At 37.3% G+C, this 18,181-nt stretch overlaps 1 protein-coding gene and 1 long non-coding RNA gene across 2 annotated transcripts in view; both read right to left on the reverse strand.

Annotated features, from left to right (window-relative positions):
* LOC117575663 (uncharacterized) overlaps positions 1 to 4,468 on the reverse strand; it is a 112,842-nt gene extending 108,374 nt beyond the window's left edge. The window contains exon 1 of the long non-coding RNA XR_007955276.1: positions 3,377 to 4,468. This is a non-coding gene — a long non-coding RNA (uncharacterized LOC117575663). The remainder of the gene's footprint in view (positions 1 to 3,376) is intronic.
* A 7,018-nt stretch (positions 4,469 to 11,486) lies between these two features.
* LOC117575625 (homeobox protein abdominal-B) lies at positions 11,487 to 17,964 on the reverse strand. The gene is made up of 5 exons (XM_034259901.2): positions 15,735 to 17,964; positions 14,778 to 14,974; positions 14,402 to 14,609; positions 13,145 to 13,359; positions 11,487 to 13,082 (listed from the first exon to the last, which is right to left on the reverse strand). The coding sequence occupies exons 1-5, from the start codon at positions 16,624 to 16,626 to the stop codon at positions 12,891 to 12,893; spliced, it is 1,704 nt and encodes a 567-aa protein (XP_034115792.2). The 5' UTR covers positions 16,627 to 17,964; the 3' UTR covers positions 11,487 to 12,890.
* Positions 17,965 to 18,181: the final 217 nt, after the last annotated feature.

Consider the following 18,181-nt stretch of genomic DNA (forward strand, 5'->3'; position numbering starts at 1 on the left):
GTTTTGTAACATTTTTGAAATTTCGAAATGCTTTTTAATATTTTTAAATGGTAAAATGTTATACAAAACAGCTAGCTAATTAGTGAATATGTTTGAAATTTCTTTAATTTATTATGCATTTAAGAATTTATAACAACATAAGTAAGTGTATTGAAATTGTAAATATAATAATTTAAGTATTTTAAATCTTCAGCTACTCCAGAATAAAACAATACAGAAATTATTTTCTACGTATCAGGAATATACAAGTAGAATAACCAAAGTAAGTGCACAAGAAACATATCACGATAAAACTATAATTCGCATATTTATGAATTTTCCGATTGTGTTCATAGTTTCTAACCAAATATATATTAAAAATTAATTAATTAAAATAACTTAAATCAATTGAAATTTATCCTCAAATGATGAAGCAAATTTAATGATTTAGTAATATGGGGAGATATATTCCTTCCACCTAAATGTCTATTAACTGTCTAGATTACAAGTAAAAACATTAATGCGAACAAATTCGACTGTGTTACACGCACTCTGCACCTCTAAACAAATTCTGTATGTGCGAGCGGATAATATTCACCTCGTTTGAGACAGCGCAGGAGTCGCTGTGGTCGGGGAAACGAAACTCACCACACCAGCTTGTGAGTTGAACCCTTGACTGCGACAACCTTAGCTCCGCCCATTTTATAATGGCCTCTGCCGTCGCGCAGTCAGAGCGACGCATGCGCCATGCCGGCGAATGTGGAAGACAAAGCAAGAAAGACAAAAAAGACATCGTGGAAGTGAAGCAGAGTATGGAATGGGTTGGTAATCGAATCGCATGGGGATGGAATGAAATTGACGTTGGAATTGAAGTTGGAGTTGAAGGTAAAGCTGAAGCTGAAGCTGGGGGGAATGAGATTGTATTGTAAATGGGTTGGGTCGAGAGCGCGCGTTTTCCGTCGCTGATTACCATTTTGATAAATTTATTCAAATGAGAAGCGCTCAATATGGAAATGACTCCTGGGGCCGACGCTCTAGCAAGGCAATTAAAATTCGAATGGCTTTATGATATTTCTCGGTGCCGACAACGGCAGACGACAGACGACAGGCGACAGCAACTCCAAGACATCGAGTCGAAGACGCCTGGAAATTTTAATGTCCCACTGTCGCGTTCAGGGCGCTCCTCATTTCCCCAGCCATTTTCCTTTTAGTTAACTCGAGTCGAGTCGAGCCGAGTCAAGTCTCGACTCTATGGCGTTACACTGCAACATGTGGCATTAATTATGCGGCGATAATGTCTTGCTTTGTTGCCCAGAGTTTTGGATTCTTTTTATGAAAGTGTCAGAATAAATTACATTATTTTTAAGCCGCTCCTCTGCTCTGTTCCCTGGAACTGATACTCGACCGTGCGTGGGTGAGCTGGCTTTGAATTTCAATGAATGTTGGCGGCGGTGGCTACGACACTTGTCTGTAGTCGTCATGATACTCTAACTCGTAATATGTCTGGGCATACTTATGTATGTTATGTATACACATTCTCTTATGTGGATATAAATACATTTCATACTTATGTTCTCGCCCATTGACATTTGTCGCCATTTGCTGCGGCAGTAAGAAGAGGGGAAAATGGGGGAAAACACTAGTGGGTGGAGAGCCAATTAAACTGTGACACAGACATGCAGTTCCACACGTCATCAATTAGCTCTTTCTGTATTCATTGGGTGTTCAATTTGCCGAGTATGGAAACAGATGTACTACACATATGTTACATAATTCCATCAAGCGGGATGAATTTTAGCATTTGTTAGCCCTTCTTTTCTTTTCGCTTTTGCGTAAATTGGATCTCCAGCTGTGGGTGTTCGCTGTGGTCTTGTTTTGTCTTGTCTACTCCTTTGTTCCAATCAAAATATTTTGAGACTCTCTCTGGCTGCCGTGTGTAGACTTTATGATGTGGTCATAAATGCTCTCGTCTTCACGCTTTCGCCGGATCTCAATCCGTTTTCAGACCGAAACTGGACCCTCATTAGGCCGAAAACTGCAGAAGACCTGAAAACCGACCGCGTTTTGCGTCACTTGCAAAGGTCGTCACTCAGTTCGCAGTGCCATAAATCTTAAGAGTGTGTAACCCTTTTGCTCAGTGTCTGGTCAGTCGTACCTGCTCGACATTCACAGTTTGTTTTGCTTTATTCTTTTGTTATGGAAAGTAGTCGGAAATGCATTTTGCATTCTGTATCGATACGAAACTCTGCTTTCTTGCTAGTTGCAGAGAAAAACCGGTTGCCTCTCTCATGTTCATGCTGATTTCAAAATTGTGCTCGTTTAATATGGCATCTAATTGTTTCAATCTGATTCTCAGGAATATTAACAATTCCAGTAAAAAGAGTTTTATTTTACAAACTTGTTATTTGATCTAGATTAGTTAACTCAAGTGTAAATTATCTTATTCGGAACAACGAGCTACGTCTGATATTTTATATAGTATTATAACATATACATACATATGTTTTCGTAAAGCACGCAGCAGATTGATAACTGATTCGGTTTTTGAGAAACGCATATAGAAATGTTATTGTATTATTTGCGTTTTCTTTACAATAATGAAAAACTAATTAATTAATACGTCGTCTACTAAACAACGTCCAAAACGAAATATTCCCATAAATACTAGTGTATTTATATTATAGTTCAGTCCAAATCAATCAAGTGCTTATTTATCAAATGTATTTTATATATTTTTGTCATCTATTTATCTAACTTCCTTGAAATTTAAATTTCGACGACATTGAAAAATTTGATTTTTGTTCTAAGTAAACTTTTAAAACGGTGCCTCAAATAAAGCTCGAACTATTTAGCACATTCACCAGCAACTTTCCTAATCGTTAAGCGAAATTTTAAAGCATAAAATCACAATTAACTTAATGGTACAAAGAATGAGAAAAAACCCTGCAAATCATGTCGAATATAATCATTTGATTTTAGTTAACATATTGTAAATTATAAAACTTGAAAATCACAAAACAGCTTTATTTCCCACAGTGATTTGCTAATGATGTTTCAATTGGCGTGGCGCCAACTCAACTGTCAAAAATACAGGCAATATATGTATCGGAGGCGTTGCCTTTTGAATACTAAATTATATTATATGACTTGAACAGCATCATTATAGAATGTTAAATAAAATAATTTGGATAATGCCAATACTTCAACTGATGCGTATACGTGATATATAAGCCCAAATTGTTAATAATTTGTAATTCAAATTAAATTTATAAATTTTAAAATGTAAGGAAATTCATTTGATTCTAAGAATTTATTATTTTAAAACTTAAATCTAATCAAAAAATGTGCTAAACACTTTCTGATGAATATTTAGCCGTCGGCTGTTTTTTCTACTCACCAATAAGAGTGTTTTCGAACCGCGTTCGTTGTGACGTCTCAGACTCAGACTTTGACTTTGTTTACACGAGAAGTTTTGTGCCATTAATCAGAGCCACTATTTATGTCCCGAATGTCAAAAATTGTGGCAACAAATCACTTTAATTGAATTTACGCCCAGCCAAGCAGAGAGGAAGCGACGAGCAACGAACGAACCGCGAAACCGGCAAAAGTGGACAAGATGGTCCCCGGATACCGGGCTCCCATCCGGGGTCCCGCGTTGGCCATCGAAGAGAGACCAGCGGCGACCGCGGGCCACAGACCACAGACCACAAAGCGAAAAGCACAACGCACAGCACACGAAGCACACACAAATGTTGTAGGCCCGAAAAGCACACGCGAAAATGTAATTCATATTCACATTTACATTCACATTCATGTTCACATGAGTATTCACAATTGGTTGGGAGAGACAGACCGAAGGGAGAGAGGCAATGGAGCGGTGGCTCCTTGTTCGCAGTTGTTGTTCTTGCTTTGTCATTATTATAATTAATTCTGTTATTTTGGGCAGCACACGAACCGGCTCCAGTTGATTTACAGCCAGTTCCTTCTTCATCTTTGCTCGGCATTTTGTTTTGCTTTGTTCATTTATTTTTGTTATTTTGTCGTTTCTTTGCCTTTCTTTCGGCCAATTTCAATTATTCACAATTGGAATCACTCGCCAGTTGAACGGAGACAATGGCGGATCTCTCTGGCCTCTGTGTCTCGCAGTTGTCGGACTTCAAATGCGACACATCAGTGTGGAACAATGGATAACCAAAAACCCACAGCTGCAGTTTGTAGTTTGTGCATCTTTCCTTTGAGCCAGTGTCCGTCTGGGAGACCGCCCGGTTGTATGCTGAGACGATATCAATCGCTGGATGGCGAATGGAGCAGGACGTCTGGTTGACGCGACGTCGACCTGATAGCAAAGTGTCCAAAAAATAATATTTGCTGTTCAGTTTGACACAAGTCAGTGGCGGCTGCCGAGACGGAGACCGAGACCGAGGCCGAGAACGAGAACGAAGCTGAGGCCGATACAGAGACCGAGACCGAGAACGAAAAGAGACAGAGACCGATGCAGAGGCAGAGGCAGAGGCAACAGCAGCAGCGACGGCAGCGCGGTCGGCGCACGAAAGAACGACAAGAAGCGAAAAGCAACAGAGACGTTGAATGAGAGTGAGAATATTGCCAGGCAGCAGCAACGGCAGAGGCAGCAGTTACAGTAACACCAACAGCGAAAAGCAAAAGCAAGAGCAGCAGCAGCAACGGCAACGGCAATCAGATACAGACAGAGGAACGGACGCGTTCCGCGCAGGGGAAAAAGGTGTCGCTTTGGCGGCGGTGGTTGAGAGCCTGTATGTTTTACATGCCGCTGTCTCTGTGAGTGTATGAGTGTGTGTGTGTGCGAGATGTGCGATGACGATGACAAGGAGAACGCCTGACAACAACAGCACAAAAAAAAGGTCATAAACCCGCAGCAACACTTACGCTTGCGAGAACGCCAAAAAGGACAGAGCAGAGAGAAGACGCGTAGCGAGTTGGAGAACGCAAACGAAATGAAAATGAGAATGAGAACGAGACTGGGAATGTGAATGTGAATGCGACTGAACATGAGCTGGGAGCCAAAACACATGGCACCAGCACCAGGCCCAGTGAAAAGATGAAAAGCCAGAGGAGCACAAGCAGCAACAACAACAACAACAACAGCTACGGCAGCAGCAGAAAAGGCAAGGCGACTGGCAATAAAAACCTGCAGTCTTCTCTCTCTTACTTGCTCTTGCTCTCGCTCTCGCTTGCGCACACACGCAGAGATAACAAAACAACCACCGAAGTGTGCTCTCACAGCCATTGCCAGCCATGCACGAATACACACACATACACACGCATACGCAGACACATGTCCAATCATTTTATATACGCCATTTGCTGTCTGCCGTAGATACATTTGTATCTTTATGTGCGAAACAAGTCCACGCGGCGTCGCGTCAACTTCCACCACACAGCTCTCTGTATACTTGACACACACACATACATAAATACATATGTATATCTGTGTCTGATGCTGATGCTGACGCTGACGACATCGACATCAACTTTGGCATCGGCATCAGCGACGAGTCAATTTTGAATTCCAGTTTCGCATCTCAGTGGTTGTTGTTGTTGTTCGTGTTGCTATAATCATTTGATTGTTATTCTTTCTGCATTCTGTTCAGAGCCAAGCCTTCGCTAGCCAGCAATCTGTCCGTATTCACCATCCTCACCATCTCCACCATCATCACCACCACCACCACCGCATCCACTACAACCACCGAAAAGGGAAATCTTACATGTTGTTTTTAGATGGCATTTTGGGGTTCAGCTCGTGACTGCCTGCCAGCATCTATCACACGTTTATCATTTGATTACCACGTCGAATTGTATTGAATTAGCTACATATTTCTCTGCATTTGTTACTTTCATTACAACAGCCCCTCTGCTCTGCCTTTGCCCCGCTCCCATATTGTTTCTTTGAAAGTAATCTTATCAGCAACAGACAAATGAAAACCACTTTGCGACCTTTTTCGTACTTATTCTGAAAGAGTGGGGAACTAACTTATGTCCTATGATAATTAGCAAGATACTCGCTCTTTGAATGAGGATAGCGACAGACAACAAACAACAATAGTTTATTTTTACTCAGGCGGATAAGCGTCTATCTAATAAGAAATATTCTTCGTATTTTAGTAATGTTTTTAGTTGATAATATTGAAACCTCTAATATAAATTTTAAATTTTAATATTAGATTTTATACATTTTATAAGATTACTTTTTCATACGAGCAAATCAGTCAAAAAAGCCGTACGAAAAAGTTTTATTAAAATTAAAAAAAAAATAAAACTATTTCGATTCAACAAAGATTTTTCAATATAACAAATATATTTCAATCCGGGTCGTGGTTAACTTAATAAAATTAAAAAATCAATTAGGAGTTTAGAATATTCCATTTATTTTTTTTTTAAATATATTTCATTTTTCAAAATTATTTTCTTATATTAATTTTGTAAAAATATTGATTTGAATAAAACTTTATACAAAATTTGATGCATAAACATAATATTGATTTGAATAAATTATTTGGAAAGAACTATTACATAATACAACAAAATTAAAAACAAAGTATTTATTTGTATAAAATATTTGGAAAGATAAAGAAAAACTAGATTTCTTTTAAGCTTTAGAAAAAAAATGTTGTAAGCTTTGCAGCTTTTTTTACAAACTTTTTTAATTCGACATAAAGAATAACAAATAAATAAAATATATTGACAGATTGCTTTTGTGTTAAATACCTATTCAAAGAAAATTAAAATTAATGCCACTTTCATGAAGGAAAATTCATACTTTTGAGAAACTATAGCTTATCATATTCAAGGATTCCAAATTGGATTTTACGAATGTATATTTTTTTTGAGTTACATTGTAACGGTTTTAAAAAAATACTGAATAAAAATTTTAATTTGGAATTGTTTACATGAATAAATGGAAGTAATTGCTAAAGCATCATATAGTTTGAAATGAGGTAAAGTAAATATAAGTTTCATTTAAATGGTCAAAAGATTAAAATGTTTGCGGCGACAAATTATATTGCCAACAAGTTTTTCGTATTATTCACTTTAAATTAAATAGTATCTAAAGTGAAAGCCAAGAGAACGACTTAAAGAAATAGTTATTCAAAACTCTCATAAGGCTATGCGATTTAACCAAAAATATACTCAACCACTTTTGAACTCGATTGCGTCTATTCCAACCTTTTTTAATTAAAGTCTACAATATCGATTTGGCAATCACTGCAGCTAAGGGATGTAAATAAAAAGACACTGTGCAAAAAAAAAGATCTACAATGGCAATTTTGACGATCCAAAAGATACTTTAGAAAAAAGGGTTCTCCATTTATATTTGGTTTCAATTAAACTGTTTTGGGATGCTTTTAAAACTAAGAAAAAATTTATCGCACATGTGCTTATAGAAATTGCGCCATCGTTTAGTGATAGTTTAAACTTTTTACCGAATCGTGGTTGTAAATATCATTGGGCTCGAAAGTCGAAGCAACCCAACAGTTTCAACCCAACGAAATGAACCAAAGCGACGCATCGTTCGATGGATGAAAGCGTTCCTCTCTTGTACATAACATAAAAAACGCATTAAGCCAGGCCAAAGCGAAACACTTTACCTCACAATCTTTGAACCTTTCGCAGAGGGGAAATGCCAATGTTTACATAGCAGGGTGCATTTTATAACATTTGCCTTTTCTGCGCGCATTTTCCAGCCCCGTCTCAATTCGTTATATGAGAGTATCGAATGAGTTCAGTGGAGACGACGACCAGACGAAAAGCTTCAACTACATGCGGGTATGTAGTCATGTACATATGTACTTACATAAATATCGGGTCGATGCAAAATGTTAAATATTTACATATATTTATAAACACGACGTCTGCATACGTCGTGAAATTAAGTTTGCAACCCTATTGACTCGATTTTTACATTATATATCCAAAATTAAAAAAAAAACAAGTAAGAAAGTTACAGTCGAAAGAAAAGTTACCCTCTACCCAATTTTAATAAAGGCAAAATATTGCGGTATTATTTTCAAAATATACCGGAAATACTAAAATATACCAAATGGTATGTTTGGTATATCGATATAGTACACCATTCAAAATATACCATAGACGGCTCAATATACCAGATTGTCAGCCAAAGCAACTAAGACCCCTAGTAAGTAGGCGTTTTTGCCCATAGAAAAGTATTTCTTTAATAACTTCGACAATTTTTATCTGATCGCAATTAAATCAGGAGTCATAACTACTATAGTAATTATTGTATATACCAAAATTCGCAACTTTAGCTTTAAAATTACGCTTATTATTCGATTATTTGATTTGCGGGGGCGGAAGTGGGCGTGGCAAAAATTTGAAACAAACTTGATCTGCGTGCAAACATAACAAATGCTGTCGAAGCTTTATAGCTCTATCTCTTATAGTCTCTGAGATCCAGTGATTCATACGGACGGACGGACAGACGGTCACGGACATGTATTGTAATTTTAAATTACAGTTGAATTTTATTATATTGGTAGTAGGTTTAATATCTAGAACAATTAATTTACAAAATGAAGTTATACGGTACATAGTATCAATCAATTATAATTTTGAATTGGATTGTCTTCAATAGTCATTCATTGCCATCTCAATACAAAAATCATCGATACAGCATACAAAATTAATTTAAGCGCATTGAAATTTGTTTTAAATAAAAAAAAACTTTTTTCGAAAAAATTTGAGTATATAGAATTTGTGTCAAAGTTTCAGCGAAAACAACAATACGTTAAATACGTGGCAATAAAATTGCGCTAGCTTATTATTTCTGTTGTGTCTTACGCCAAATAACTCACAATAACTTTCGACTGGTCACAGAACATTTTGTCTTTATGTGTACTATATTACTTTTCTTACAACACATGAAATAAAATGGAGTTTTTCTCAAGAAAGAGAGAAAAAGAGAGTCCTCTATTTTAGCATTATTTGTTAGTAAGTTTTTAAATGGAGGATTTAGACTTTATACTCACCATCCTTTAGGTACAAACGAATTATGAATTTGCTTGAATTGGAAGTGCGTGAAGCTAGCAGGATTATATTATGTAAATAATACGACTCTAAAGAATTTGAATATTAAGGGGCAGCTTTTGATTAATCTTCCTGGATATGCTGACTTGGACAACAATGTTGATATTTTTAAAATATTGAAAACAACGACTCCAGAATATCGTGTCAAAGACTAAATAATTAATTTTTTGTTTTATTTAAATTGTCATTTACAGTTACAGTTTCAGGATGAAACTTTATATATATCAATAGAAGGCAGGCGAAATAATAAACAATACAGTGATGAATCGCACTCTTGATATGAGAGTCGCAAAGTTAATACACCTCTACCATTGTCAATACAGATGAATGCACTCCTCTGCAATAGTACCTCTGCAATAGTATTTTTAAAATATACTAAATAATTATACTAAAATATACCCAAGGCTGGTATATTGAGTAATCAAAGTAACCAAGAACCGACTGCAAAACAACAACAAGATTTTCAGCTTAAGATATCGTGGATATTGCCGCATCCTTGCAGAACAAAGTCGCTATTTACAATGTAACTAAGTCCGAGCTGAAAGTACACATTGCAAGTGTATGAGGTCACGACGAAAAGCCATTTAAAAATGTTAAGATCCGTGTAGCGCAAAGTAAGATTTAAAAAAAAATCTAATGCCCCATTGTTTATGACAACAAGGGATATCGAAAGAAATTCAGAGGTTCCGAAAGTTGATGATACCTTTCAGTTACAGCCCAATAATATTATATTTTCAATATATATTTAATATATTTACCGAAATGCGCTTTCTCAACGTCTCATTAGATACAAATAAAAGGCGCCTAAAAAATTGCAACCGTATATATACATATGTTAATTGATAACTATTCGTAATTAAATGTAAATCTGGCCCTGATCATATATACAGTAGTTTTTACTCATATGAACTGACAGGCAGTTAGACAGACAGTGAAGGCTGTATCAGTATGGAACTGCAATATTTGAGGTTTAATATCGATCTTCAGAATCACGCGGAAGGACTCAGAAGTCCCTACCTACAGAAAAAAGGGTAAAATCAGCTTGGTTACGAATCTGTGTTCACGTAAATACTTACTTAATCTAAGTCAATCATTATTATCCCATCGAACAATACATTACCAGTGATCAAACAACAATCTACTTACATTCATTTAAATTTTCTTTAATGACTAGAGATATATTTTGATGTGCCCTAAAGTGAATTTGGTGTGAATGAAACTCGAAGACATCACAGTTACATAATAATTTATTTAACCTTATGACATATTCGAAAACAGGACTATTTTAATCTAGTTTTAATTTGTTTTAAGCACTGTATTACATTACAATAAAAAGCCAAATTAGTTTATAAGAACAACTCAGAGATAGCGTAACAAATTATTGATTAAAATTGTAAACCGAACTAATTTCCGATAATCTGATTTCGATAAGTTTCATACGTTTTTTTATTATTACTTTTTGAATGTGATTGCGAATACATATGTGATGTGTAAGTATGTGTGTGTGTGTTTTTGTGTGTGCCAATAAACACTATGAATATTCATACTCTCTATGGATGTCTATGAATAAATTCGATGCTGAGAGGTCCCTCAGGTTGCCTCTGCGGGGAATCCCCGCAACGCGACGGTACTTACCAAACAAAATCGAACTCAATAAATAAATCGAACGGAAGAAATAGTTAATTAAATAATTGAAATGAATGAAATCTACTACGTGAGTATAATGTGGATATTTTTTGTATATTATGAATACATGTGTAGATTGGATAAATGAGCAAATGAGTAACAAAAGTTGGGTGGAGGAGGAGAAGGAGAAGGGAGAGTAACTCGTTACTTGATTTGAATTGTGTATAGTTTTTGCACATATTTTTTGCAAATTTCATATATTTTATTCACAATAATTAACTTTTTAAAAAAGAGAATTGCTAATGCTACATAAAAATTTACTAAACAATCTATGTATATATACATATATAGATATATATATGCATATAATTGAACATAAGCATAAACATAACCGACTTTAGACTACAACTTATGAAAATGGTGTGAAATAATAATAATACAAGAACTAGGATAAAGCAATTGGCGAAATCATTTCATAATTCATAATATTAATGGTAATCATAATCTAAATAATAATCATAATATTAATAATATGTAAGTGTGTGTGTATAGGTAGGTATAGTATTTGTGTACAAGTATAATGTATGAAGCAAAACATCAACAAAAATTCGATAATTACACAACATAACTGAACTTAGATGTAATATCAGGATTAAGCAGAGTCAGACACACATGGGCAATATGTGTATGCATATGTACGTGTATTGTATATATGTATACCATATATATACATATATATGCTATATATAAGTGATGTAAGTAGCTTTAAGGTATGTATCGTAAATAACTTCTCGCTCAACTTCTTCTCTCAATGTTCAATTCTGTTTTCTGTTTTTTTTTTTGTTTCTTATTCATATTTCAATTGCAATGTATTCCCCATTTTTCTTTAGCGTTCCCTTTAGTTTTAATTTACGTGCAATTATTCATAATTATTCATTAATTATTTATGTTTCAATTTTTGTTTTTGTTTTTTTGTTTAGATCGAAAGCGCCTTTAACTATGGAGTAAACATGCACACACATCAAAAAACTTACATTTTATAAGATCGAATTTGACATTTCGCATTTCTAATTTTTGTATTCTCATATGTTATTCGATTTGTTTTTTCTTTCTTTTTAGTATTTAGTTTTTCGATTTCGATTATATTAATTTTGTTTATGTTCACAAAACCAAAATAAGTTTCAGACGGTTTCGCTAATTGTGTTTAATTACGTTTTTCTCTTCTTTTTCCGATTTTACGTCTTAGTTTATATACAGGAACTTAAAATTTATCTAAAAACACGACACAACGAACAATATTTGACAAAATTTATGCTAAAAGTGCGGCGCTGTGTCTCTGTTAAGTGTAAAAGTGTTTGAGTGTGTGTGTGTCTGTGTGTGGAAATTGTTAAACAATTTGTTGTTGTCTGTTGTGGCCTACAATTGCATTTGATGTACGAACTGCACTTACAATTAGAATCTACTACTCGAATTGTTGTTGCTGTTGTTGTTGTTGTTGTATTGTTATTATTATTAGGGGTAGTACAATGTATTTTGTATATGCATATATTATTCATAGTTGAAATTGTTATTATTAATTAATGCGTATTTAATTATTAGAGCGTTGAGAGAAATACAAATACAAATACATACATATACTATATTCATTCTGCGTCTCATTTCATTCATATTTTCAATTTTCTTATTTATTTTTTCATCTTTCTCATTTTGTAATTTTGGGATTCTCTGATCATTTGCCTTATGCCATTTGCCATTTGCCAAGCATCAATTTAACTGGGCGATTTACATTTGTAATTGTTTATAGATATTTTAAGAACTGGCTTATTAATTAACTGCATTTCATTAAACGTAGACTTCAACTCCCCTTGTTCGGCATGATCTGCCAACGAATTTAGCTTTGAAAACAGCGACGCCAACGCAATTTCCTTTAGTTTTTTTTCCATCCCCATCCACTTCCATATCGAATTCCCAATCTCCCAACCAATCCGCTGGGTTATAACATATAGTACACATCTGGATTTTGTACTCTGTCCGTACTCAATTGATCGATCTCGCAACTAGCATGGAAAGTCCATAATCATTTCGTTTTTTATTGAATTCTGATTTGGATTGGGATTGGGATTCGCATTGGAATTGGGATTGGGGTTGGCTAACTGCTAGTAGGTAGCAAAGCCCATGGCGCCGGCGCTGCTGTTGTCCAAAGGTCACTGGTGCATTTTGGTGGCATGATGACCCATGCTAAGACCCAAGTTCAGGTGATGGTTGTTGTGATGCTGCTGTGCCGCCTGGGCGTGGTTGTGATTGCTGCTGGAGTTGTTGTTGTTGTTCTGCTGTGTGGCCTGTCGCTGTGAGTTCTTCTTGTTCTTCATGCGACGATTTTGAAACCAGATCTTAACCTGCACATAAATGTACTTTATGGTTAACTCATTGCCCAAACATTTATCTTTGGTCCACTTACCTGACGCTCTGTCAACTGCAGATTGCGGGCCAACTCCCAGCGCTTCTGTTTGGACACATACGCATTAAATAGAAACTCCTTCTCCAGCTCAAGGGTCTGGAACTTGGAATACGGCTTGCGCTTTTTTCGCACCGACACCTGTCCGGTCCATTCGTGCATCGCATTCGTCGGTGTCATCGGTCCTACGGCCCCAACCGACAGACCTCCTGAAGTTCCTACACAAAAATCAATAATAATTTAAGGAATTAGAATTTAGAAAATTTGTAAAAAATTTAATGAAGGACCCTGATCAACATAACAAATTTAAATTAAACACCAAAGAATAAATGCCTTAGCCTTCATACTTCATACTTCATGGCGAAACTCAAAACATATGCACATATAATATGAACTCTAGATGGCGCCAGTACACTTTTTTCGTAGGTCTGTCCCATGTATTTGAACTACTATAAAAATACACCACACTTTAAACGATTTTAAACATAATGCTATTTAATAGTTAGATATTAATGTGTCCGCACTTTATATGCTTTCTTCCTTATATAATATAATCAAATAATATTATATTATAATACTGAATATATAGACATAACCTTCTTAGCATTAATGTCATTTCTGAGATCACAATAATTAAACATGACTTCATTCTAAATTGAGAAATCCATCAAGTACGTATTTAATAGTTTATATTAGTATGTAATCTAAATTGTAAATATTTCTGCTATACTCGTTGTTTGTCATAAAATAGTAAAAATTATATAACTAAGCTGTTTAATGAAGATAAAATTAACTCAAGCCTAAATGAATAAATCACAACTGAACAACTCAATATGAAATAAGATAAAATCAAATAAAGAGCATCTCATGTTGTGTATTTTAACCTAACTTTATGCTGTCTAATTATATTTTGTTTATGCTAAGCATCAATTTTTTAACATTTTACTCAACCCAAGACTGTCATGTGATTGCAAGTTTAAAATTAAATTTTCAACTGATAGTAATAATAACTTTGAACAGATTTAAATTGTTGTCGTCGTGGAGGAGGACACTCCCTCGTTGACAGGAAGGAGCATAACCTCGGTCAAATGTCGCCGTTGTGAATTTATGAGGCATTTGGCAATACGCTAATTAAACGGCAAACTTGACGTCGCAACAACAACTGTCGCAAATTTGCAATTTGCATTTCGAGTTGCCAGCTAACTGTGTTTACAAATACAAAATAACATACTAGTTGTTAGATATGCCTAGAATATTTACCTGTGCTCGAGTAGGGCTCGGGGAAGGCGCGCAGTCCGCCTGGGGAGGAGTAGGTGGGCGTCTCATAACTGGACTGCGAGGTGCCCTCCACCGATTGTCGCGCCGCTGCTGCTGCGCTGACTGATGCATGGCGCTCGTCGGTGGCGCTCATGTAGGCCGCCGCTGCTGCGGAGCTCGGCTGATCACGGTAGTTGGGCCAATATGCTGGCTGTAGAGTACAAGAGGAGAGACAGAGCGAAAAAGAGAGAGAGGGGTAAGTTGAGGGTTGACATTGAGTTGTTTACGAGACGCCTGACTCGCAATTTGAGACGGAGGCAACGTTGTTGTTTTCGTTGTTGTTTTCGTTGTTGTTGTTGTGTTGGCCTCGCACACTCACCTGAAACTGGGTCTCTGGGTAGCCGTAGAACATGGGCTTGCGATCCCGGTCGAGATAGTATGGCGAGGCATGGTACTGGTTGAACTCGTTTTCATATGGCCACGGATGCGCATGTCGCTTAACTGGCGTCGTGGCATCCGCCTCGAAGCCGGGCCTGATCGCGGGTATATGTATTGGCGCTAATGAGATGGACATGTCTGGGGGTGGAATCAAATTAAAAAAAGGTTGAGTTAAGGTATTGAGGTTGCGCTGTATAATTTGAGTCTATCTAAAGTAATTATCTTCTAAAAGTAATCTGAGCTTATTCATATAATCTGATTTAAGGGAAAATTAATTAAGATAGTATCTTATTATACTAAACTACATCCAACATTAAGGAATCTTAAATAAATAAAATACTTCTAAGTTATTTAAGATATTATAGATACTAAACTATTTCATAAAAAGTTAAATAATTAAATAATACTCCAAAAAATTAATTATATTTTTTTAAAAGTAATTTACTAATTAGCATGGTAATTTATTGAATGAAATATTTCTGATGCTAGAAATAAACATTTTGCAAACTATGACAAAAAATATAAATAAAAATCTTATTATAGTTTAAATATACTACGATATTTTGTACCTTATTTGATTTAATTATTTAACGCATTTTTTTTATTTTAAATTACTTTTTTACTTTAATCTGGTTATTAAGAATAAATACATTTTTGTATTTTAAATATTTATAATAAAATATTTCTTATACTTAAAAGCATTATCAAAATATTGAAAGTATATATTTAGAAATATTTCCCCACGAAATTATTTTTAAAACTATCGAAACTATTGAAACGCATTGCGAAAGAGTAATCTTATTGCTTATTCAAGGGAACAATAAGAGTCTTCAGCAGGATCACGTGTTGCAGACAGGGACTGTTCCAATTGGAAACCAAGAATGAAGCCATTGCTCACCTGCTTGCTGAGAACTGACACTGGAGGGAGAAACACTCGCCGTTGTCGGCGCCACAATTTGACTTTGGCCAGACGAAACCACCGAATTTTGTTGCTGCTGTTGTTGGAGATTTGAGGAGGCGCCACTCGAGACGCTGTTGGGCGTCTGTTGCTGCTGCTGTTGCTGTTGCTGCTGCTGATGATGAGGGGACGTGAGATGCTGGGGCTGCTGTGTGGCGGGTCCAGTTGGAGTCTGTGGGACTAAGGGCTCCGCCAACTGGCGCTGTTGCCAGCTGTTGTTGTTGCTGCTGCTGCTGTTGTTGTTGTTGTTGCTGCTGCTGCTGTGGCGGGGGCAGATGCTGGAGTGACGTCTGTTGCTGCTGCACGGGCACAATTGGCACAGGTGGGGGATCCTCATACATGACCGCATGTGTGGGTGTGGAATGTGTTGTGGGCGTCGTCTGTTGCTGCTGCTGTTGTTGCTGTTGCTGCTGCTGCTGCAACACCGATGTTGGCGTGGACAACGCAACTGAGGCGGATGAGACGACCGTGTGTTGCAGGTGATGATGCAGTGGCTGAGGCTGAGGCAGGTGGTGATGGTGGTGCGGATGATGATGCAGTTGCTGCAGATGCTGCGCGGACTGTTGTTGCAGTTGCTGAGCGGACTGTTGTTGCAGTTGCTGAGCGGACTGTTGCTGCAGTTGTTGTTGCTGTTGCTGCTGCTGCTGTTGTTGCAGCTGCTGTTGCTGTTGCTGCTGCTGCTGCTGGTGGTGTTGCTGCAGAGCCGCCGCCGCCGCACTGCTCGTCGAGGTGGGATGTGGGTGGGGGTGTGGGTGGGGATGGGGATGGGGATGTGTGTGATGTGGCCCCCACCAAGCCCCGGCAGCGGCGTGCGACCCGACTGCCGAGACATCGTGGGGGTCGTAGAGAGCGCACGCCAGCGGGATGGTTGGGGTTTGGGGAAGGGGTGGAATATTTACGGTTATTTTGAATGCCTTTCAGTCAAACGGCGGGAACGAAAGGCACACTGCGCGCCACACACACCAATTCCAACACACACTTGTGCACTCTGAGGAGAGCACACACCAAGCAGGGAAGCGGTCCAAGTCCACAATCCCAGTTGGCTCCTTTTAACTTTCTCCTTCTCCGGTTCCTTTTTTTTGTGCTCACTCAGTTGCAGTCAACTGATTAATGTTAATTGCACTTAATTCGAGTCAATTATATTGCAATGTTTACTGCCGTTTGCTGCTGCGCTTTAGTTTGATTTTTATTTGCAGTCATATGAAAACGTTTTTTTTTATTTTTATTTTTTTTATTATTCAACCAGTCGATGGTTAGCTCACGCACACACACACACGTACGTAAACACGCACGCACGTACACAAGCTGACTGGCACTCACACATGCACGCACACACGTACAGAGCTCGTTCGAGGGTGAGAGAGAGCGACAGAGAGCACTGTCCGTTGTCGAAGAGGTTGAAGAATGGGACGAAGAGAGCGCGAATTAAATGCCACCCACAGTTTGTTCGATGTAGTTGATGGGGCCAATGCTTTTGATCAACAGTCAGTCAAAGAGACACGAGCACAGGGTGATTACGGTGTTTCAGATGTTCAAAAAATCAGATGATTTCAGTTTTGAGAACTTGCACTATTTTATTGCATTTATTTTTCATTTGTAATTTTTAATATTTGTTATTATTATATTTATAGTTTAATGCCGGCACAAATGGCGCGTGAAATTTTCAGTGCGTGAGAGCGAGTTATTGTTGCTGTTGTTGTAGATTTTTATTATTATTATTTTCGTCGCTGCTGTTGTTGCTGCCGCTGCTGTTTTTTTTTTTTTTTTTTTTTGCTTTTTATGTTTGCTGGTCATAAAATTTGATTTTACGATCAAAACAAACAATTAAACTCGTCGCCCGCAACAGTTAACAAAATGTTGCCATTCCTCAGGCATATTCACATATTCTTTGATTTTTGTTCACCGCGAATAATTATTATTATATTGCAAATAATTATTTTAGTCTTGTTTTTATAAAGTTGCCAATAATATAATATCGAACTGCACGGACACAATACTCCAAGCAGAATGGAAAACGAATCCGTTTAAGTCAAACTAAAGTTCTTGTTCTCATTTACGTTCGTCGATGTTGCAGTTGCTGCTGCTGCTTGCGATACTCTGTTAGTCGTTTTTGTTGTTTGCCGTTGATATTGAGAGACAGACGGACGCCCGCACGCCTTCCAACCGTACTGAGCGAAGCACAAATCTACACTGACAACGCCAGCAAGCAAAAACGGCGACAACCAGAGGCAGCACCAACAGCACCAACAGCAGCAGCAGCGACAGCGACAGCAGCAACAACAGCAGCAGCAGCAGAGGCAGCAGCAAAAGCGGTGGAGTCTTGTTTTCGACTCTCACTCTCACACAAACAAGACGACATCGTGGACAGGCGACAGACGACGGCAAGA

Source organism: Drosophila albomicans, chromosome 2R (assembly GCF_009650485.2).
Source record: "Drosophila albomicans strain 15112-1751.03 chromosome 2R, ASM965048v2, whole genome shotgun sequence".
Taxonomy (NCBI): Eukaryota; Metazoa; Arthropoda; class Insecta; order Diptera; family Drosophilidae; genus Drosophila; species Drosophila albomicans.